Source organism: Chiloscyllium plagiosum, unplaced genomic scaffold (assembly GCF_037043375.1).
Source record: "Chiloscyllium plagiosum isolate Xiang-an unplaced genomic scaffold, Cpla_swu_hap1 HiC_scaffold_25, whole genome shotgun sequence".
Taxonomy (NCBI): domain Eukaryota; kingdom Metazoa; phylum Chordata; class Chondrichthyes; order Orectolobiformes; family Hemiscylliidae; genus Chiloscyllium; species Chiloscyllium plagiosum.
This window is the reverse complement of record NW_028270163.1, coordinates 21,503,259-21,528,584: the sequence shown is the minus strand read 5'-3', so window position 1 is coordinate 21,528,584 and position 25,326 is coordinate 21,503,259. Positions and strand designations below refer to the sequence as shown.

General features: G+C 37.8%; 1 protein-coding gene across 1 annotated transcript in view; it reads right to left on the bottom strand.

Moving 5' to 3' along the window:
- Window positions 1–301: 301 nt before the first annotated feature.
- LOC122562048 (heparan sulfate glucosamine 3-O-sulfotransferase 3B1-like) overlaps window positions 302–25,326 on the bottom strand; it is a 29,726-nt gene continuing 4,701 nt past the window's right edge. Inside the window, exon 2 of the mRNA XM_043714495.2 lies at window positions 302–4,756. Within this exon, the coding sequence (XP_043570430.1) occupies window positions 4,138–4,756 (619 nt within the window). The 3' untranslated portion in view covers window positions 302–4,137. The remainder of the gene's footprint in view (window positions 4,757–25,326) is intronic.

The window sequence follows — 25,326 nt, the reverse complement described above, 5'->3', positions numbered from 1 at the left end:
CTCTACCATCTAATTTTCTCTTCACCCTCAAAAATGTTGAAATCCTGAAGAAATGTCAATGTACAAGTTAAGAAATTCTATCAAATGAATAGTTATAGTCGCACCCTTACAGTAAATACCAACCTGTTAATTATTTATCTAGCTTCCAGACTCTTACCAGTGTAAACATGCTTACCTCCAAAATCACTCCTAAATTGTCCTTTAGCAGTAAGTCAGCAGGTTTTGATAGAAATTTGATTTTGTTTTCTAATCTTAACCCTTGAAAGGGAATATTTCAGCACCAATAACAAAATAAAGCTGATTGTAATAATTGTTATTGTTTTATTCAAAAATACCGGGAATTAAGAAAAGAATCTTTGGTTCAATACAGTTTTCCAACTTTACTTCAAAAACATTTCAACATTAGGAAATAACAATGTTTATAAAATACACAGACAACTGAAAGTTATTTTAATATTTAAGGGGATATATATTCCTAATCTGTAATTTTCCACATTAAAGATGCATTGCAAATAGATACATGTCAACGTTTATACAAATGACAGTGGGCAATCCCTGATTACCTCAAACAGGAAGACCCGTGCATTACTTATTACAAGCAATTGATATCATATGTGAAAGAACTGTGTTTTAGAAAAAGGTCATATTTGTCTCTGAGTGTGATTATAAACACTGAACATTATAAAATAAACATAAAGTAAGAAATCTCCAGAGGCAGTCTCACTATCTTAAGCACTTAAAATATAATTGGGCCAAACTTTACATATTATCCTGTTTCAATCAATGTGTAGAAAACATCATTGGGCTTGAAGGGGTCACTGATCCTGGCAAACCAAGGGATCTGAATTAATACTTGTGTAAACATTCATGGAGATGCAAACAGTTTATCTCCGTAATTTCTCAAAGCTACACACAAACGGCACAAAGAGGAATAAAGCATGAAATGCTGTTAAATATAATCCTCCACAATTATTTACCTGCTAAAGCACTTATTAAAACTTTGTGTCAATAAAGTTGTTTGTGATCATCTATCATAGAAAAATAAGCAGCTACCGGTTTGATCTAACTTGCTCAAAAGGTTATCCACCTTTAGGCTAGCCATTTCTTCACTCTGAATAAACAATAATTCTATGCCTAGGTGAGCAAAAAGCATTTTACATAATTAAAACTGGTGTGTATTCGAGCCGATGATTTAATAAAACATTAACTTCCTTATAGCCTTACTCAGACCATAACATCATAATATTTAACAACAGACTAAAAACATTTCCTTAAAAAAAAGCCAATTTTACCATTTCCCTTCTCATCATTTCCTTTATCCCATTATCTCGAGAAAATCAATTAAGCTACATTCTTAAACTAACAGATTAGTTGAGCTGCCTATTTAGCATCCCATTCGGTTGGTTTTAAATGGGAGGGGGTAAAATATGATCCAATCTTTCTCAGAGGATTGAGATGCCCACCTAATTAATGCAGCATTGATGATTCATTTTGTGTATCTTCTCTTTTTGAGCCTCTCAAGCAGTGTTCTAAGAACTGTGCACAACTAGATTTTTTTTAACATAGTCATAAACTTCACAAATGCTCCCACTTGTAATCTCCATTAAACAACATGACTGTATTAAAAAAGCAGTACTTTTAAGTTTTCATCACAATTTATTTAAAACTTACGAATTTCTTCAGTAGGGAAACTCTTGATGTGTAATAGTTTAGATTAATTCAGTTCCTGTTATAGTGGTTTCGGAATAATGATGTTGACCGTGAACAAATTTTAAATTAACTTTAAAATAAATTGTTATGCCTTTTTAGATTCATTCAGGATTTTCTTCTTTGAAATGGACTCAGCATACAATCTAAATGTCAGAATCATAAACCTAATTGTCAAATAATTGGACTTTCCCTGTATCTGAAAGATAAAGAGCCACTTAATATTAAGGCTATGAACATTTTTTTCACATTGAGAAAAAAGAACGAACATCAGTTTGGTAAAATATATTTTATTTGTTTCTTCATAATAAGAAACAGTATGCTTTTGTTCAATATCCTAGAAAGAAACATTTTATCTGTGTAAAATTAATTTTTTGTTGTACATACCACAAAATACTTGATTTACTTTTTTTTTACACATTAACTATTCTAAAGTACAATATTATCAGAAGAAATTTGCTAATATCCGTACTTTTGAATGCAGGCTGAATAAAACTCAACCACATTGACTATTACAATAGCTAACCACCATTTCAAGGTATAAATTTACCCTTCGGAAGACAATGGATTGGATATGCTGTCATGTTACACATGGGGCAGAACTGAACAGATATGTGATTCATATTTATGGCAAAACTGCTATAGAGCACTTTGCTGCTGCCTCAGTGCATTAGACATCATAGCATGTTACAAATAGCTTCCATTTTGTACTTGAACAATTGTAGTTACTGAAAGGTGGTACCTTGGATGAGATTTTCTGCTTTTAAAAGCAAAAATGACTTTACTTTCAAAAGACAAAAACCTGAATCTATGGGTTTAAACAGGATACCATGCAAAGTGAGAACCTTAAAAAACAAAATTTTTTAAAAATGTGAAAAATTGTGCTTTGTTCATTAACAAAAATTCTAACTAACCTTACTAGATCAGTGTAGTTGTAGGCTAAATAGCAAACATGTTGATTGAAGCTCACCTTTCTTTTGAAAAAGGCAGCACATTGTTCATAGCTCAACACAGAAATGAGTTTGAATAACATCATTGAAGATCTCATCATCATGACTGTTGTGGTTTTGATTTCTTGCTCAAGGCTTGAAACGGCACTATGATCCAGTGAAGATTTGAAAATAGTCAAATCCCACAGGAACACATAATAAGTCATGCTTTCATACAGGCTGTCCTCCTGCTTTAGATTTTATTACTTTTGAAATGTGCAGACACAATTTGAGTTGAGTTTCAAGCCATTTTACTTGCACAATCCTTTTTCTGCACAAATCAATATTTAGATTTGAGCTAACTGGTTCAGGCAGCAATATGACATGCTGCATTTTGAATTAAGGGCATCACTTCTCCCTGTTATTTCATAACCATGTTACATTTTCAGAATTCAATTAATATTTCTGCAAAAACAAGTAGAATCATGAAGTTAACTATGTAATGACAACACCATGGAGATGTGAGTGCCTGCAGGATTACAGATGGCCTCTGAAAGTACTAGACAACTCAATTTTTACAGTAATCATACAAAGCCATTTATGGCAGTCTCACTGCTGGTCATCATCAAATGATTGTAACTATTTTTCCTGTCATAGGGGTTATGGGTATTAGGGTTAAAGAGATGAGGAAAATGTTCAATCCAGAGGTCAAAACCCAAATAATCAAATTTAACAATATGAATGTCTAAATAAAATGGGGAGTGGAAAAATGTCTTGCCAATTTTAGCCATAAGTTGATGAGGAGGAAGACAGTTCAGGCATATTTTGAATCAGTGTGGGCATTTCAATTTGCACCAACTCTGCAGAGTGATGAGCTAATCTAGTGTTATGCTGTGGACTGAACAGAACATGGGCTTTATGATTAACCAGCGAAGACAAAACAAGGACTCATGCAGCATGATACTGGTAATTTGTTGTTCATTAGAGGACTTAAATATATTTGAGATAACTAATGATTTTAAACAAGATATGGCAACAGGTTGAATATTTTCCCCTTCTTGTTAATAGGCAAACAAGATTTTATGTTCAACATTTTTGTGCAGCTTTTGCGCTGACTTGTACCATCTGACCACATTTTGTTTTTTTGGCATACTCACAGCAAGAATGTTCTGCATGAAGCCAATGTAGACAGGCAAGGAGACAAATGCTCAGTTGTTAGACCCTATGAACACTGAATACCCGTAACAAAAAGTTGTGCTTTTGGATAGTAAATCTTAAAAATCGATGAATGACAGCACCATCAATGAGCAATGTAAGTAAAAACTGTGGAATGTTAGAAGATATGGGCTGATCTATGTACAGTGTGGTTAGGCAGCTTAGTGAATTAATTGCTTAAGAATTAAAAATAAATTATTATAAAATAGATTTCTGTACAAGTTACATATATATATAGCAATAAATTCACATGTCTTTTTTGTAATTACATGAGGTTAAATTGACCTTAGTCCCAGCCAAAATTCTGTCCTGTCATTTGGTAAAACTTCATGTTGAAAGGCCGGTAAAAGTCTCTCAGCCTCTGGACCACCTCTGAGTCAATGTTGGGATGGGTTCTGCCTTTAGTTTTGCCCAGACAGTGGGGCTTGCTGCTGCCCTCTGGCTTCTTCAAGCAGGGGAAGCCCTTCGTCTTGTTGAAATAGAAATGTTTGTCGGTGATGATTCTCTTCAGACCCAGAAAGTCTTGTACTTTGCCTAATTCTCCAGCTGGGTCACTGATCAGCCTCTCACCACTCACAAACAGAATCTGGTGCATTGGGAAGTACTGTAGCCAATTCTCCAGGTGCTTGGCATAGATGCCAATCTGAATAGCACTCCATGAGGTGTCGATCAGGCCTGTAGTCCTATTTTTGAAGGTCAGGCTCTCAAAACTGGGAATATCCGGTTTCTTTGAGAGAGTTTGTGTATAGTCAGAAATCGCCCTTGTGACAGGATCCCGAACCACCACTATTAGCTTGGCATCCTTGGACATTGCATAGATTCGGGCAGCTACCTCCTTCGTAACAAAGTAACTTGGTGTTTTCTCCATGGTGATTTGTCCATCCAGTGTTCTAGGCATCAGATCCCTAAGTAAAAAGAAAGATATTTGGATGAAGAGAACCATTTCAAAAATAACTCTAGGTTAAAAAAGTCACAAAATCATTATAAAAAATGCTTGACAAATGTAATTATGTAGAATATATGTAGTGCTGCTAATACAGCCTTGTGGCTTGACAGTTGATTCTTCTTAGCCTCAAAAACTGCACTTGCTGGTTCCTCATTGGAAATAAACTAATGTTAATAGAAACAGCTATACATTTAACTCAAGCAAAAGGGATTCTGGGCTAAATTGTCTCGGAAGGGGGAAAGAGGATGAGTAGATAGACCTTCTTTACAACTTTGATGGACTTGCATATTGAATTATGCAGGCGGTTTAAAAAAAGAGCTGAAAATGTGTTGCTGGAAAAGCGCAGCAGGTCAGGCAGCATCCAAGGAGCAGGAGAATCGACGTTTTGGGCATGAGCCCTTCAGGAATGAGGAGAGTGTGCCAAGCAGGCTAAGATAAAAGGGAAGGAGGAGGGACTTGGAGGAGGGGCGTTGGAAAAGCGATAGGTGGAAGGAGGTTAAGGTGAGAGTGATAGGCCCGAGTGGGGGTGGGGGCGGAGAGGTCAGGAAGAAGATTGCAGGTTAGGAAAGTGGTGCTGAGTTCAAGGGTTGGGACTGAGACAAGGTGGGGGGAGGGGAAGTGAGGAAACTGGAGAAATCTGATTTCATCCCTTGTGGTTGGAGGGTTCCTAGGCAGAAGATGAGGCGCTCTTCCTCTAGCCGTTGTGTTGCTATGGTCTGGCGATGGAGGAGTCCAAGGACCTGCATGTCCTTGGTGGAGTGGGAGGGGGAGTTGAAGTGTTGAGCCACGGGGTGGTTGGGTTGGTTGGTCCGGGTGTCCCAGAGGTGTTCTCTGAAACGTTCCGCAAGTAGGCAGCCTGTCTCCCCAATAAAGAGGAGGCCACATCGGGTGCAGCGGATGCAGTAAATGATGTGTGTGGAGGTGCAGGTGAATTTTGTGGCGTATATGGAAGGATCCCTTGGGGCCTTTGAGGGAAGTAAGGGGGGAGGTGTGGGTGCAAGTTTTGCATTTCCTGTGGTTGCAGGGGAAGGTGCCGGGAGTGGAGGTTGGGTTGGTGGGGCGTGTGGACCTGACATGGAAGTCACGGAGGGAGTGGTCTTTTCGGGACGCTGATAGGGGAGGGGAGGGAAATATATCCCTGGTATTGGGGTCCGTTTGGAGGTGGCGGAAATGACGACGGATGATACGATGTATATGGAGGTTGGTGGGGTGGTAGGTGAGGACCAGTGGGGTTCTGTCCTGGTGGCAATTGGAGGGGCGGGGCTCAAGGGCGGAGGAGCGGGAAGTGGAGGAGATGCAGTGGAGAGCATCGTCGATCACGTTTGGGGGGAAATTGCGGTCTTTGAAGAAGGAGGCCATCTGGGTTGTTCGGTATTGGAACTGGTCCTCCTGGGAGCAGATCCGGCGGAGACAAAGGAATTGGGAATATGGGATAGCGTTTTTACAGGGGACAGGGTGGGAGGAGGTGTAGTCTAGGTAGCTGTGGGGGTCGGTCGGTTTATATTAAATGTCCGTGTTGATTCGGTCGTCCGATATAGAAATGGAGAGGTCTAGGAAGGGGAGGGAGGAGTCTGAGACGGTCCAGGTAAATTTGAGGTCAGGGTGGAAGGTGTTGGTAAAGTGGATGAACTGTTCGACCTCCTCGTGGGAGCACGAGGCAGCGCCGATACAGTCACCGATGTAGCGGAGGAAAAGGTGGGGTGTGGTGCCAGTGTAACTGCGGAAGATGGACTGTTCCACATATCCTACGAAGAGGCAGGCATAGCTGTGGCCCATGTGGGTGCCCATGGCTACTCCTTTGGTTTGGAGGAAGTGGGAGGATTGGAAAGAGAAATTGTTCAGAGTGAGGACCAGTTCAGTCAATCGAAGGAGGGTGTCAGTGGAAGGGTACTGGTTGGTACGTCGGGAAAGTAAGAAGCGGAGGGCTTTGAGTCCTTCGTGATGGGGAATGGAGGTGTACAGGGACTGGATGTCCCTGGTGAAGATAAGGCGTTGGGTACCGGGGAAGCGAAATCATGGAGGAGGTGGAGGGCGTGGATGGTGTTCTGAATGTCCAAGGAATTCTTGGACTAAGAGGGACAGGACCGTGTCAAGGTATGCAGAGATGAGTTCGGTGGGGCAGGAGCAGGCTGAGACAATGGGTCGGCCGGGGCAGTCAGGTTTGTGGATTTTGGGCAGGAGGTAGAAACGGCCGGTGCGGGGTTGTGGGACTATGAGGTTGGAGGCGGTGAATGGGAGATCCCCTGAGCTGATGAGGTTATGGACTGTCTGGGAGATGATGGTTTGGTGGTGGGAGGTGGGGTCATGGTCAAGGGGGCAGTAGGAGGAGGTGTCCGCGAGCTGGCGTTTAGCCTCAGCGGTGTAAAGGTCGGTGCGCCAAACTACTACCGCGCCTCTCTTGTCTGCCGGTTTGATAGTGAGGTTGGGATTGGAACGGAGGGAGTGGAGGGCTGCACGTTCCGAAGGTGAGAGGTTGGAGTGGGTGAGAGGGGTGGAGAGGTTGAGGCGGTTAATGTCGCGGCGGCAGGTGGCTATGAAGAGATCGAGGACCAGCACGGGGTGTCCAGGTTGGTGGGGTGGGTTGGAGGCGGGAGAAGAGGTCGTCAGAGGGTGGGTGAGAAATATGGTTGAAGAAGTAGGTGTGGAGGCAGCGGAAGAATTGTTCGATGTCTTGCCGCGTGTTTAAAAAAATAGTAAAGCATTCAAAGTGCCCAATCCAAAATGTCCCCCATGATATTTGCTACATATCATGAGAACTATTTGCAGTTTTTTTGAATTGTCAGAATATAATTGGTTTTGAAACATTCACATATTATTCAAAGATATAAAACACCTTAAAATCAGAATGCTGTTGTGACATTCAGCATTGAGAATAACATATTATTCCAACCAACAGTCATTGCAGCAGTTCAACAAAAAAAAATCCATAGGGATTTAAGTTATGCTCCCTAAAACTGTTGCCCATGTTCAGATGGCTGCAGCTTTCTGATCTGCTCAAAACAGAAATTTGAGTCTTTGAGCATAAACGTTTTGCCATTTTAAATAACTTTTAAGTACATTTCTGCAATACAACAATGATTGTTAGAATATACTGTTGGAAGTAGATGGTTTCCACTTCCATTTCATACATATTGCCAAACCAATAACACAGTTTGATTCTGTTTAGAATAACTTATAATAATTTTTTGTTGGGACAACCATATAATAAATAAACATTTTTTGTTAAAATAAATAAAATCCAACTTCTGGAAATGTTACGCTGCACGGGGCAAGAGGGCATGTTTATTCATGTTGTATGTGTCACTGCTGAATGTATTAGAACTTACTGTGAGAACGTTTACAAGTGACCGTGAAGATGACTCACATTATCTTACATGGCTATGATACATGAACATTTGTCTCACTTGGAGCAATAAGCTAGACAGTCCCCTCAGTTACAACATTAACCTAGACAGGCAACATGACTAGTATGTTAGTCAACTGATCTATGAACAATTTATCAAGCCAATTAAATCCTAAGGCATGAGAACACTTTAAATATGCCGCTTCCCACAGTTCATGACCACTGAGAAGGACAACGCTATCAACTCCAGGTCTCCAAGTCACACTCACCTTGGATATGATGTAGAGAAGCCGGTGTTGGACTGGGGTGTACAAAGTTAAAAATCACACAACACCAGGTTATAGTCCAACAGGTTGAAAGCACTAGCTTTCGGAGCACTGCTCCTTCATCAAGTGGCTTCTTAGTATAAGATTGTAAGACACAGAATTTATATTCTGAATAATGATGGCTCCTCTTTATCTGCTGATTTGATGACAATGTTGTGATTGGTTATGAGAGCACGGATAGTGTTGCATTGTGATCGGGTGATGTTTTGCTCTACCTTGTGGGTGTGGCTGATTTTTGCTGTAAATTCAGTGTCTTGTGATCTTATATTCCATAACCGCCTGTTGAAGGAGCAGTGCTCTGAAAGCTAGTGCTTCCAAATAAACCTGTTGGACTATAACCTGGTGTTGTGTGATTTTTAACTTTGCCTGGGATATATATGCTTGGTATTTTCACAGGGGCTTTCTGCTAGTAAATTATTGAAACCTGATGAGGAAAGGTAGAAATGGAATTTTAAACCAGAATTTTCTCTGATTTTTAACCAGGATCACAGCAGAAATCTACATAGAAATTCAGATTCAGACTATCTACATTCATTATTTCTGGATCAAAATCCAAGAATTCCTTGTTGAAAAACTTCAGGGAACACCATCAATACAAGGACTGCAGCAGTTTAGAGGAGAAAGCACACCACAACCTTTTCAGAGCAATACTTACACACATACCTCTTACTATAAAGTTCTGATGCTGCCAAGTATATTTCGATCAGAATGTCTATTAATGAGAAAGGCAATTGGAATGAAATTTTGGGGAATTTACAAATTTCTTGCAGCTGGACTTAAACACAATGTCAAGTATTCATGATTCAGTTATTTAGTCTGATTCTATTAAAAGTAAATTCACCATCCTTCTTAAGTTGACAAACCATTTGTATCTATCATTTGAAGTGAGTAATGTAAACAAGAGGGGAACATAGCACCAAAAAGACATAATAACCAGAGACTTAATTCAATCAACCTTGAATTAAGAATGGTAGACTGCACATCTTGATTCCCAAAATTTATAAACTTACTTCAAGATAATTTATATTATTAGTTAGAATGAGAGCAACCAATGAAATATATTTTAATGGGGTAATTATGATTAGTCTATCAGACAATTTATATTGCATTTGTTAGCCTCTTAAGAATTCTATTTAGGGAATCATTCATATTAGTACCTTTCAAGAACAGTTTCATAATTTATTGAAGATTTCTTTAGGAATTAAAGGCAATTCTATGAATACCTGGATATGTGTCTTAAGTAAAGTACCCAATTTGCATAATTTGCCCATTAGCTACACATTTGGACTCAATCAACCTTAGGCCACAAGGCTTGATAGAAGAAAAATTCAAAGTCTGTGATGCAATACAAAATGAGTGTTAAGTGCTGAATCTTTAAAAACTCGAGAAAGGCAACAAAGATAGACAAAAGCTGTCAATAGCAGGTTGTCATTTCATAATCCAGTCCTCCAACTTCATTGGAAACTTTTTTTGTGCAGAGAGGCACTGTGCTAATCTGCTAATGTTTCTCAGAGGAACCTTCACTGACGATAGTCAACTGGAGAGTATCGGGGACTGGCAAAGTTTCCTTTTTGTTTTCAGCTGTAACCAGTCCTCACTATGATGGGAATATAGTTCAGTGCCTATGTAAAGTTTACAGACATATTCGTATCAAAAGAACTATCAAGGTAGCTAATATAAAAGCTTTTTAGCTCGACTGTTGATAATACTCTCAGGAACAAAGTAGGAAAGCAGCAATTGGGGTTCAATGAGCTTATTTCCACCAATCAGTTTTTTTTTAAATTTTATGTTCTTCGTGCATTTGACTAGTGGTAAATACAATCATTTCAACGGGAATATGATTCTTAAATTTGTACTAATTAAAGGAAGCCGAACTTTAGCAAGCAACAGATCACTAAGAAATATTCTATCTGGATAATATTTAAATGAACATACATAGGATTTATCCAATTTTTGTAAATTGGTCCACTTGGTCAAGTTGAATTATAAGATAATGTGTACAAAATCAGGACAACTGTAATTTTCTGAACAGATTCCAAAATGAATAGGAATAAAGTCTTGGGGAAAGTATTGCCAATGATTAGGCAACATTAAATAGTTTTTCAGTGTTGTTGGAAAAGCTATCAACTATCTGGAAGAATTGCATTCTATTTATTTATTCATATTTCAGGTTATAGTGTTGATCTATTCAAGAATATTCATTATACCTTCGTCAAAAATACTATGATCAGCTATTTAAAGTATTGGAATTTAGATTCAGGGTTCCATTTCCACCCCACAAATTTATTGTGTTTATATTCCATGTAAAATGCCTTAAAACATCTAAGGGAATGTTTTCATGCTGAAGGCTTGCTTGAACAGGAAGGGTTTTATCAAAACATGCAACTTAATTTAAAGACTCTTACACAATCATTGTATTAGTGCTAGTATAAGTCACATGTCTTCTCATTCGGCTGTTACTTAATCCACATTATTGTGCAAGAGTTTCAGATTGGCAGCAAATTTGTGATTGACACAAATTAACTGCAAACAGGCAATGCAAAATCATTTGAACATTGTACCAAGTGCAGTACAATTCCAAGGACAATCCAGCAAAATCTCCAAAACAGCTTCCATTGGCTCTTCTGTGTTATAAAAATTAAACTGGCATTTTAGTACTATATATGATTTGGGATTAGCAGTATCTGACTTACTGTGGCACCAGAAAGTGAGCTTAATTAAATAACCAATTACACAGTCTAACTTTTTTTATTTTTGTGAGGCTTAACAATAAGATCAAGATGGAACTCTGAAAAGCAGGAAGATACAGCATGATCAAATAGCCACAAAATACAGGAATATTTATGTTCCTTTTGCAGCTATTGTCAAATATATTCACTCTTCAATACATTTATAAAGAACTAGGGAATGTGCATTGCTTATGGTTGATTTACCAATAAGCGATAAAGAACTTTTATGGAGTTTTCAGCATAATATTACAAACTATTCTATGTGCCATTCACAGAGCTTGACAGCTAATTCTGTTACTGAGCAGAAATAGATACAGCAGTTCTGGTGATAGTGTACACATTTTTTCGTAAGAATCCTACTTTAAAATTTGGATAGGATCCATTTTAAACACAATGTCCATTTTGATTTAACATTTGCAAAGAAAATAAACATTGACAGCAACAATGTAAACTGTTGTGTAAAATTTGGAGAAAGTATGTAGTTAATAATATGTTTTGTTGTGATTTCAATGGTTTCAAAGCAACAAGAGACTATGAAGTCTGATTCACTATTAGATGAAAAGGAAGACACCATCAATATGATTTATATGGTGTAGGTATTCAGAGATTTCATCAGCAAATAGATGTTCTTTCACATTACTTCAGTTCTGCTTTCATGTCTTTTGTTTGTTTCATTTACTTTTCAATTTCAGCACACAAAGCTAGAAGATCTGCTACAGGAAGCAAGCCAGAGACCTCCCTATTCTCTTTTATTCTTGGAGTAGCCTACCTGGTTCCAACAACAATTGTTAGGTAGAGTAGCCTTGTCATCTATCTAACAAGTGTCATGCACCAGTCAGAATGTTAAAATGTTGTACTGATGTTTTGAAGGTGCCCTTAAACTAACCAAACATCAAAAGACAATCTTCATGATCCATGAACAAAGGTTCAGTTAACTAAATGGTTGACTACAAAAAACCATGGTTCTCTGAACACACACTCCTGACTGTAGCTTGAATCAGCTGAACAGAAAGTGTTGATGTGCAGATCTCCCTATGGTTTAGCCGCCAAACCATCTTGTTGACCATTTAAATGTCAGCAATATTAAAAAAGGAAGCAAGTAGAATTCTTAACAACCCAGTTAATACTGAGTGAATGTTCAGCCATTTCAGTTTGCTGTAAACCATCAAGAATTAAATCAGTTACTCAATGGAAGAAGAGTCTGCGGTAATCCAGACCTAGTTATTTTGCAATGGAAAACAATCCCTGCTACACCATTGTCATATTAAACATTGCACAAAGATTCAGAAGCATACACAATATTTGTGACACAAAGTTTCACAACCATGGCTTTGGACTAAATTATAAAAGGTGCCAGGTACTGGCAAAGCAATGAAGTTCTCGCATCATTGATTGTGACGTCAAGTCTCCTGAAAGACAATTTACCATGCCAATATTTTCTGAAAAAGATCCTATATTTTATTTCACGTTGATACTTCAACCAACATTCAAACAAAATTCTGAAAATTAAAATTATTTTCATTTAGATTCCTATTTTTACCCAAATTGTTGAAATCATTGATGGTGTAATGTAGAAGAATATTATCAATTCATCTATGCCATTACAACTGAACCAAGAATTATTTCAAATACGTCATTTTCCTTTCAAAAGGTGCCATTATGAACATTAACTCACTTAATAATTTACAATACAATTTTGCTGTATGGCTAGGCAGTCAAAAAGGGTCTATTCTGTTCTTCCACTCCAATAGAAAATTGACACCCAATTAAAAAAGAACTTTAATTTACACTAAATTCTTGTTAACAGTAAGCTTCCTTCACTAATATATACTCCAAATACATATTGTGAAATAATAGAATTAAAGGGAAACTTGTCCTTTTTACATATATTTTGTACTGAAAAGTGGTGACAACAATCACATGGTTGCCAAATAAGAAACTCTCCAGTCACAAGGTATGGTTACATAAAAGTACAGCATGTCAAAGCATGTTGCAGGAAGAATCTGCAATACTTGAATATGCTATGATGAACTACTGTAACAATTCAATTCAGATAGATTAGCTTTTCTAGATCCTGCTGTACTCAACTTGTACAGTCTTGTTAAACTTAGGAACACCTGTGCTTTTCATTTATGTACATTGATATTATGTTAAGTGCATTTAATTAGACGTTCACATTACTTCCCTAGTTGAAAGCAAGGCAGAGGAATTCTTGAGAGGCAACAGCATTAGAAGCGCACATATTATGGGTCCACATGGTCACCACTTAAAATGTTACAAGCACAGAAACACATTCCCTCTCTTTTGATATCAGGCATCAAGTTCCAAAGGGGTTTGGTTGGAATAGTAACACCATGTAAACAGGGGAGGGTTACTGCAACAATGCCAAATGGCAACATGCTCAGATTTTATCTTTCTCCCCATCTGAGAAATATGTGGTCTCCATGGAATGAGTGAACATGGTTTGGCATAAAGTATGTTGGGGAAAACATCTGACACACATCTATCCTACCACTCCATGATTCAATCAATCTCTGTTCTAGTATAAGGTACCATGCACACATGGGCTATTACTTGAATTTCCTGCACATTTCTTAGCAAAAAACTCACCAGTTGCTAGGTTGCAATCCACAAGTGAAAGTGAATGTAATGAGTTTGGATTTCTACTTTGTTATTCTGAGGTGAAGTAAACTGTAGTTCCTTTAAGTCCCAAGTGGATTAAATGAGAATTACTCTCCACAAGGTTGGTCACTCACTGACATATTTGCAAAGCCTATTAGGGATTCTAGAAATCATTACTTTTATTGAGGTCCAAAAATGTTCAAAGCAGTCAAATGAACCATTGTCTGTTTATTGATGTAAACAGTTGTATTTTAAACATTGACAGGCCATTTTCTCAAGTTAATATGCTTAATTGAAAGTTTCAAGGAGTTTTTAGGTCAATGCATTGAAGGAGGGATCTGCCACAATCTACAATTGATGACTTGTATTAGAGTTCAAAAATCCATATTCTATTCACCACTGGAAAGGACCTTCTGTTTTCCCATTGTGATGTGCCTTGCTGTATTTCAGAGGAAATCACTGAAGCATTTGTGAAGGGAATGTCATGTCGGTGTTGTCCATTCTTGCCTAGGCCGCTAGAGTGCCATATGTAACCGTCCTAAGGGGAAGGAGGAGGAAATAACTTCTTTGGGTTTCTCATGTATTTGAAAATTATACCATGTGCAATGCAGAAGGTGCAGACAGAGCCGCTTATTGCACAAACAAGTTTTGCTTCTCACCATTCCCACGAAGCAAGCAGCTTCACAAAAATGGGGAAATGGGATGAATTAGAAACCATTAAAGGATATTCTTTTTGTTGAGGAATCTTAAGGAAAATGGAAGTACAAATGTAAAATGGTAAGCACTGGTGAATGTTCTGCTTAATTTTAAATGAAAATGAACAAGTAGAATAAAATTGTAGCCCAGCTCATACCAGAACTAAAAGACTGATTTTGCATGTTATATCAAAAACATTCACTTAGCAGTGACTTTTAAAGATGAGACGATTAATCTATTTACCCTGGTCTCTTGTCAGAGATGTCAGTAACCTGTTACTGGCCCATCGTATCACTGAGAGAAAAACAGTAGTATATCAGAGCTACAACAGTTAGGGGCCTCACTTAGAATTAAGTTTTTAACACTCTTTAGAAATAGGTTACGTTTATAGCACTAGATAAACCTTTCAGAAGGTATCCACTACCTTCGAAGACTACAATGTGCTGGTCATGTGACACATTTGAGAACAATGTTCAATTGACATTTGCTGAAATTTGATCTGCTAAACAGTGCAGTGTAACACCTTGTTGCTTTGTCCTGTGGGGCTGAGTGGGAGGACGTCTGCTTTCTGCTTTCTGTGGGCGGCACGGTGGCACAGTGGTTAGCACTGCTGCCTCACAGCGCCAGAGAGCTGGGTTCAATTCCCGACTCAGGCAACTGACTGTGTGGAGTTTGCACATTCTCCCTGGTTTCCTCCCACACTCAAAGATGAGCAGGTCAGGTGAATTGGCCATGCTAAATTGCCCATAGTGTTAGGTAAAGGGGTAAATGTAGGGTAATGGGTGGGTTGCGCTTCGACAGGTCAGTGTGGAATTGTTGGGCTGAAGGGCCTGTTTCCACACTGTAAGTAATCTAATCTAAAATGTGCACTTTCTCAAGCTTTACTACATGTGAATTTATCACATTATTGTGTAGAGAGCGATTCCATAATACATGATGCACATTAACAAAAACTCACTAGTCAACTGCAATTAATCCACAACTTTTTCTGTGGCCTACGTTTAACAGAGAGTGTTAAGCAAGTTTCCATAACTTAAACCAACTTACTCCTATTTCTCAAATAGTTTTTTTTCTGATATTTTCTGAAAGTGAATTCCAGAAGTAACAGATTGGCAGCTACCCTCCTTAACACACAACTGTAATTTTAGTTTTATTATCTTCACTCCTAAATATTTTGTACAGTAACTTAGAAGAATCAATTGAAGTGGAAAAAAATCATTCGGTAAAATATTTCCTTCTATTTGGCAACTTTTAACAGCATCCTGCACAAATGAACAGCTCAGAAACCGGTCACTTCTTGCTTCCAATGCACAGTTGAAAGATACCAATTCAGACCAGAGTCATCAAAAAGGCAGAAAAAAAAGTTGGCTTTTTGACTTCCAACTAACACACAAATAACATATCTGGTGTGACTTCATTTGTTGACATCCTTTAGCATGTTAAATTGCTGTATATCAGCACATTAGCCTCAAGACAGGAATTGTAATTATAGAGTATCCAGAGCAGAACTTGATATTTTCTTGAACTTGTGTACTGAACTCTAATATTACATTACAAGGTTTAATGGAATAATTTGCAGTCAATCACCTAAGTAGTTTCCCTGCATAATACTGGTGAAAAGTTACTGATTTGATCAAAATTATTTTAAATCAACAATAGGTCAGAGTATTACAATCCATTTCCTGCTGTGAAAGCCTTATAGATTCAGTTAATTGCTCTTAGTTTTCATGGTATTAGCTAGATGTAACTAATTGTTTGAAGTGGTGAATCTCAGGTGCCATATTCATTTATGATCCATTGACACTTTGGGTACCATATTGTTGGAATTGCAACCATATGCATTGATAATTAAATATAACCAGCAAGTTTCAAACTTCCCCCAGCTATATTATGTGAGCATGAAAATAGTCAAATTATTTTAATCGTTGAAGATCAGAGTTAATTATCTCCTTTCAGACATAACTTTACAGATGCTATGTCTCAGAATGTTTCAGCTTTCTTGAGTCCAGCCTGGATTATATTCGGAACTGGTAGGAGTAGAAAGTTCTGGAGAATTTGCCTCACAAGATGGAAGCAAATTACATTAGTCATTACATTCACATGACAAGGAACAATTACGCCTTTATTAGGTGTACACAACTACTCCCCAATTTTGTCATATATTCAGGCTAGCCTCCTGATATAGGTAAAAGCACATTGAACATCCAAAATACTCCATCAAACGTCTATTTAAGACACCATTTCAAACTAGTCATTCACATTACAGAACAGGTACCAGCTTTCCTGTCTTCTTTAAAGAGACAAGTGGTAGCCACTCTTAAAAAGATACACAAAAGTTTATTCCTTAGCCTGTGAAACTGGAAACCACAGGAAATCTGCTTCTACCTCCAAAAGAACTGCTGTCCAGCTTTATCCTTTCCAGGTTACTTTCATTACACACCCCTTTCCTTCAACTGCACCCACTCCTTTAGGACCTCAGCTATGAGTCAGTTTGGGATCATTACTGCCTGAATTCCTAATCCAGTGAGCAGCATTGGGACCCTGAAATTGTGCCCACAGTGCACCAGAGTTAGGGAGTAGAGGCCCATGTTTAGTTAATCCTGGCTGCACATCATTGGGTGTCCATTCAAGCTATGGCATCTATTCTATGCCAGTTTCCAACACTGCACAATTGTCAGGCTCTGTATTTGAAAGAAGTTCAAAAATGATTATCTTGCTATTGAATGTTCCATATTTCATATATGCCACCACATTCTGTTCGTTCATTGGGAAGAGCTTAAGGCATTGCACCACTGTTCAGTAATGCGCTTTTATCTGGCTCTGACCCATTACCAGCAATGGAAAATATGATAGCATGATACTAAAGATGGCAGCAGATAAAACAATTTGTGTAGCAGCCGCAATCATTTTGGTAAGAATGTCACAGCTGTTCAGTTTTTTTCTTATATTCTGGTAGATGTCTTACCCTGGAGTGTTGCAATTTCCACATCAAGCTGGAGTTTGGAAATCCCCAGGCCCATGCAAAATCTTCCACATGTGTAGAATGCTACAGTTACATCCTGAATTGTCATAGCCATTGTATCTCATGCTTAGAAAGTGGGAGAAATGTCGCAAAATCTGTGGGATATTTTGAACACTGGTCAAACTACGCAAGCATCATAAGTCAGAGGGAGCACTGACATTCAGATTCTGCTGTTTAACAAGAAGAACCAAAATTATTCTCTGTACTGTTTCTTTGCTTGACTGAATTGCCCTGGAGAAGTAACCAAATACAATCACATGTTTCTGGCTGCCCAATTGCACAATTGTTAAATGCTGAAAGAGATACACTGATCCAAAAAAAAACATTAATAGCTCATCATATCTTCAATACTAAATAATTTGTAGTCAATGACAAGCATCATTAACCAAATCAGTCATTACATAACCAACAAGTATTAGTTAAAATCAACCAATTGAAAGCTTCTTGTCTGAGCCTGATTAAAACAGTGACCATATCATTTCATCAAAAGGAAGTTCAACTGTTCTTCAGTGTGACTCTGATATTTGAGACTATTTCTGCCACAAAATTAGTGAGAACTAATTATCCATGTGGTTGAAGTTTCAATAGCAATATTTTCCTCGAGAAACATCAATCTCCACACAAATTACTTTTATCAACTGAAGATGGTCATGTGAAGAAGGCCTGCATGTGTCAGATACGTTTGTAACTTTACAGCTAAAATCAGCATGCATCAACTTCTATATAGAACAATACAAGCTGTTTTTGCCAAGTCTGTGCCCCTTAATGAATTGATGGGTCGGTGGAGCATTAAGAGTTAATAATTGATACAAGTCTAATTAAAGTAGTTAATGCCAATTACATTCATTGCCCTTGGTGTTTCTTTCTCCCCTTCTTAAATTTTGTCAATAAACATTATTTCAGGCCAACATACTAGTAACATAAGTGCTCAACATACAATTTTGAAACTCAAAAAATCCTTCTGTTTGGTCAAAAGCAAAACAAATCAAATGTTGAGCATTAGACCTTCAGATCAACTGGGTCCTTTTGATACAGCTGACTTCAGCTATAAGGGAAAGCAAACCTTATTAACGAAGAGGGAATAAGTATTGACAGAAGTTTGATAAGAGGGGCTGTTTGAATGGTCATGAACAATAATTGGCAGTACAGCATGTGTGGAAAGCTTACTGCCAACATGGGTGTTTGACATGAAGTTCCTGTTGGACTGAACTGCTTTTGTTTCCACCTTCAGCAGGAGATTCCTATCTCACTCAGCCATGTTTTCCCAACTGTTGTGGCCACATTCAGTGGTGGCCAGCAGGGGCCAGGCCACCCCAGTAGCCTCGCTCCTCCCCTCTCCCCATGTCCCCCTTACAATTAGTCTCTGTAATTCAGAGTGAAAACAATCCCCGGCTTCTCTGTGCAAGATGAAAGGAATTTGTGCAGCAGAAGTAATTCCACTGCTGTGAACAGGCCACTCCAGGCATTGTGTCCAGTTAAGGAGTTGGAACGGGATTGGCTGGAAGGGATTGCCATGTGATTCTGCTGCTACCTACTGTTTTTATGGTGCTTAGGTAGAGCTTGTTGGGATAATAGTGACAAAAGAATACAGGACAGAAAGTAATCTTTTAATGCACAGAGGAAAGTGTTTTATTTATACAACACCAGTTCCTTCACTGCATTCAAACCTAATTGCACTTTCTTCATGCTGAACAATTTCTAAAGAAATCCATTGTCCCTTGCTTCACAGTGGGCTAATTAACTAAAAGCTTTAAACAAGTATGTTTTATAGTTTGAGATCACAGGTTGGACACTATATAAAATCACATCTACGTAAAAGGTGTTGAGTTGCCTAGAGTTCTGAAATCAAACAGAAAAGGGAGCAAAATAAACGATCACAATTCTCATTTGGATCTTTACAATCTTATACTTTTAACTTTCCAAACATATAAACTTTTTGTTAACAAATAAAGTTAAAAGATATGAAATAGAAGCCAGATTTTCCTTTTAAATAAACATCAGCTAATTCTGTATCTCAACAGCTCTGCACATCCATAACATCACTTTAAAAAAATCAGATTGACACTCAAACAAAGTCAAAATTAACATGCATCGAGTAAGTTAATATTGGCTTTTCTCAGTTTGATACATTTCAGATGAATATGTTCTGGCAGAATCCTTCTACAATATTTAATAGAAAAGACTAAACTTATTCAACAGAGCAAGAGAACAGTTACTTCTTAAACTAGATGCATTCAATCTGCTTCTAACTAACATCCAGGACAGCTTTGGCACGCTGCAACCCCTCAATGCTTTTTAATGCAAAGTTATTTCCGAAGGGAAAGAAGTGATGTGTAACCTAACATTAAACCTGTCTAGCCTTAAAGTCTGTTCAGAGCAGCTAAGTTGGCAGTCAAGCAACTAAAGAGAAAACAAGGTTTAGTTACTTTGTTATTTAAACTACAGGATATTAGCCTGACCTTTCCCAGAATGCTGCTGGTCCAGTTGTCCATTAAAAAAAAATCCAGAATGTAAGGCTAATGAGGCATTTGGGTCAAGAGCCTGCAAACCAGGGAAACAATCAGGGTCAAACACTCGAGTAACACTTTAAAAAAGTCTTCAGTGGGTGTGCAAAACAGACAGAAATGCAGAACAAGATAAACAAAAAAATAGCAGCGACAATCATGTCTTTAGTCCAAAAAGATCCTTTGTCTCAGAGATTGACTGAATGACACAAACTTTGCACATCAACAGAAAATTGAGATAACGTACTATTTTGTGTTATTAGTTTGTAGTTGTATTTCATTACTCTGTTGATTCCAATATCTGCACAGCCACTTACTTGTTCAATGGTCTTACTAATGTAAGAGCCAAGAATTCTTGCTTATATATACATCCAGTTTTTAATGCAATTCAATTTGATTAAATATAATTGAGACTCTGTAAAATCTGGGAAAGTTTAACTGACGTACCTGGGGTACAATGTCATTAAATTCCTCTAAACTTTTACTTAAGATCAAATGGGCATTTTTGTATTAACAAGTTTACCTATAACTGACTACTCACATTCATATGTTTAAGCAACTTAAGCATTAGAATCATCAATCAACTAATTTACTAACTTCACAAACTGGAGAGACCAATTGCTGGAAAAATACTTACATTATAGCTTATTAAGGGACAACAATGCAATGATTGAAACTTTGTATTACAAATGACCTGAATTATGAGAGTAATTTCACTATATCATATGAGACCACAACAATCACTGTAAGAAGAATGCTAGAATTACAGTGTCCATTGCAGTGACGATATTATGGCTTTAACAGTGTATTTTGTCCTTTTTTTAACATGAAGAAAGGTTGAGACAAAGGTGATGAGCAGTCTATTCAAAGCCAATAAAGTAAAAAATTTGCAAGGCCTTGAGTTTTTTTAAAAGTTGAAACAATAGAAGCTGCCTGAATGGGTGGGGTCAAGTTCCCACTGAACCAGGAGTTTTAGTTTCTGCCAAGGTTATGTTTATGGGATATTATTAAATTGGAACAGTTCAATGATAATAGTTAAGACATAGATATTATTTTTAAGCATTTCCATAAAGTTACAGTTAAGCCAATTCTTTTCTATTTTTTATTCTGACTGTATTTTAGCTGTTAGTGCAAAAATAAAGTGGGGCTTGCTTAAAGTCAAGTAGTTTGACCAACCAATTGCATCTTCTCAATATGTTATGAGGGGATTGGGTCTGATCCATAACACACCAACGATAATCACAAAGTGAATGTGAAGACAAACGTACTATTGTGGGAACCTGTAAAGCAACATTAGTGCAGCTCTGACTGATGGATTTCCTGGTACTGTACAAGCTTTAAAGACTCAGTCAGTTTCAGTGTGACTGCCTAAGTGAATATTCAGGACAGTGGCATTAGGGAAATTAAAAATTACTGCCAAACACCTAATAAATCATTGACGTGTGGATAACGTAAAGACTCATTCTTCCAGTTACACTTTTTTTCTGCTACTTACACAAGCTCACAGATTCCCAGTCATCTCTGTCCAGTTGATAAACTGGTTGTCAATCGTAAGGTCTCAGATTGATAGTCACAAATTATCTTCCAAAAGAATCCTGAAGGTTTTGAAAATCCCTTTGTATTTGATTAACTCATTTGTGCAACCCTTTCCCTTTACAATATAAACATCAATATGCAGTTCAGTACATCATTAATTAGATACAAGAACATTTAAGTAAGATGTTAATCAGAATTGGTGTACTTGATTGACTTGTTTGATTGGCTAAGTTAGGTTTTTGATACTGTAATCTAAACTGTAGGATATGTTGGTGAAAAATATTTCATGCACTGTCTGGATAGTTAGATGAAAGAAGGTTTGCAACAGGCGGCACTTTATTCAATGGTACATAGAGGTTTACTATCAACTGAAGTTGCCACTAAAAGTTGTTAAATTAATCACAAATTCTGCTTAACCATTTCTTTTGCAAATTTGTTTTAAGCTAATTCTCGATCTACATGTTTACTTAATCACAAAAGAGAACATTGAGAGATTCTGCACCATTCGATTTGAAATGCTGCAGCTGTCTGAAACAAATTCCCCTGATTTTAAGTAATGTACAACTTTCACATTTTTTATGAATGGCTATTGAGAGTGTAGCTATTAAGCATTTTGTTGCAATGTCCTTCAGCCTATTTAATTGCAATACAGTCGAAAAAGATTTGAATACTGTGCCAAATGAACAAAAAAGAATGAGACACAGCTTTTTGCTATTAACATTCCAGTGACAAATCCACCACAATTAATGATTCTGTCTCATTAAACAATTTAACATTCTTCAACTGGCTGTCCTCATCTTATCTGTAACTTTTAAACCAGTTCATGTCCTGTATTTTACTTTTGTGGCAGCAGAACACTAGTACAGACAGATTAATTAATGATAATTGTAAATATAAAAGCCTCAGTTCCTGTAAAATAAACACCACGTTCACCCTGGTACAGATACATTATATACAATTAATTAAACTGACAATATCTTGGCTTTTGCTAGAATGTGCAGATAATTTGAGATGAGCTAATTGCTGTGAAATATTATCCAAATTGAAAATACATTGACTGTATCTTGTGTAATGAACCTCACCAGATTTTGAGTTTCTCAGTAGCATACAGCCACTCACAACAGAAACATTCCCATGTCTTATATTGTGCAATTGTAATTATTTTCTTAATTAAACTCAATAATGTGCTGAACTAAATTTAAGTCAATTCAAAACAGCAATTTAATGAAACATTTTAATGTACAAAGTAAAATGTTGTTTCCTTTTTTGTATGAACAAATATAAAGCAATCGCTAACTATTTAGGCAGCTATTCAGTAAGGAAGTTATGCCCATTGACCTGTCTTAGTCTGTACTTGCAAAACTCTTATCCAAATGTGTCTTTGTAAATCCCTTGACAACTAATAGCACTTACAGATATAGCTTTTCTAATGGAGAGCTTGACTCCAAATACAAACAACATATTGTACGTTCATTCTGTTAACATATACATAGGCAACACATTGCATATACCAAAATGGGAGGACTTAGGTATGAGGTAGTGTGATTTCACTGTTTTCTAAGCAATACTCTCTCTTGAATTAACTTGATAAAAATATCAAAGTGAACATTAGAAAAATAAATTTGCAAATGTTTGACTCATAGATTTTATCTGAATCATAAATATTCATTGTCAATCTGATTATAACTCAAATCGTCGATGTTTCCTCTTCTCTCTTTCTCAAGCTTCATTAGACAAGGATGCAAATCTCAATAAAAATCAGCTTTCCTGGCCAAAAATGCACACATACTTCCAGGCAAAAAAATAGCCCTTAACACAAAAGTGAAGGTAATATTAAATTAGGTTCAAACAGAAATACTTTGGTCCTGTGATTGTTTGCTGAGGCTAAATTGTATTTTACGTCTCATACACCTTGCTACCCAGTGAAACTCTGGTTTTCCTTTTCCCAGTGGACCAGACAATGTTCCTGCTAAGTAACTCAAGACCAAGTTGATGTTATGTTCCCGGTCTGGATTACAATAGGATTTTTGGTCACATATATGGATACAGAAAGACTCACAATATGCAGAACGTAAATCCCTCAGGAGCAGACTAGTATCAGGTCCAGAGGCAATAAGATTGGCATCATTTGCATAGAGCCCGATTTACGAGTTTTATTTACGGACAGATTCCAATCCGGGGACAGCAGCTGATCTTACTAATTAAACAAGGGAAACCTCCTCTCTCGTTTCCTCCTTCCTCTGCTCCATATGCTATGTGACAACCACAGCCACATCTTATCAATTACACCCACCCCTTTCCCACTGGGCATCGATTCTCTCTTTTAAAAATCTGTTGCAGCAAGTGGAGATGGCCGTGTGAAAGATGGCCTCTCAGATGCAGCCGCTTCGATAATGTGATTTCAAAAAAATATATATTTTTTAAATTATTGGAATCTTTCACCCCTTCGCCGCCATCAAGAGAAAATGATTTAGACACGAAAAGGCTTAAGAAATGCGCTGTTGCTTAAAAACAAAACATTCAGTAGTTACAGTATTTAGAAAGCCGAAATATATTGGAGATATATCAACAACACCGTCTCTATAAAGGCTACAGTGAGAATGAGTTAAATCTGATAGTTTTGCTGCAGATATCGTTCATAACGGCCAACAGTGTTTCACAAACTCGGGATAAGTGTTACTAACTCCGTGGGTTTAAATTTCAATCGAGTGCTTCGATTTGAACTTTTAACGATCGTGCGAGGCTGGTGGCGAGGTAGTTACACTCTAGGTGGGACAATTACAGGCTGTTGTTACAAATAGAACAATTCTGTACAGTTGAGTAATTACACAGACAGCTCAGAAACCTGAAAATGCGTGTCTGGTAACAGCAATGTCCCTAAGAAATGTGAATCCTCCCGAGCAAATGATTAGGCATCGAGCGCAAAACTGAGCGCAAGAGTGGGATTTATTTGTTGCATCCAGGCTTAATTCGTCCAAAATTAGAACTGGGGCAAAAAGATCTGTAGACTCGCGTGGGTTTTCTTTTAAATGTAGGTAGCTGGACAAAGATGGGGCAGTTTAAATAGCAAGAGAAATGTGTGGAGAGTTAAGAGCCTAAGAGGTCTGGAAGTAAAGCATGATCATCTTCGGTGTTGAGTTGTGTGTATGTGTGTTTCTTGAGCAGACCACTTGTGGACTGTGAGGTTGAGTCATGGCTCGGCAGCCTGTAGGTGGCAGCACTCACACGGAATCAGACAACCATCTGTCTGGGCAACTCACGGGGCACGGCCAAGGATCTGCCTCGCATCGCCTGAGAGCCAGCTATTTTTAATATTGTACAAGGACCCGAGGGTTTAACCCGCGTCCACCCAACCCTCGAAAAGAATTTTTGAAAAGCTGCACTTTCTGCAAAACAAAATGCTTTTAAACTGGGGAGGGGGTGTGGAATAGAAGCAAATGTCTGAGTCAGTTATGAATTTTCTAGGAAAATTTTGACGCAGTTGCTTACATTCCCAATCCTCCTACTTTCTGGAGTAAAATACCGGAGCACTCCATCGAGTGACAACTGGACCCGATCAGAGCAAGTATTGGGCTTGAAACACTCAGTCGGTTTTTTTTTAAAAATCCAAATGGTAAGGAGAGCCTGCGCTGTTTGGTTGTGCTGCGATTTAATGAACGAGCATTTGTTGGTGTTCAGGTTAAGATTTAAACTCGATGGCCGGCTAGATCAGCATTTTAGCCAACCTGCTGAGATTCCTGTTGGTACATTA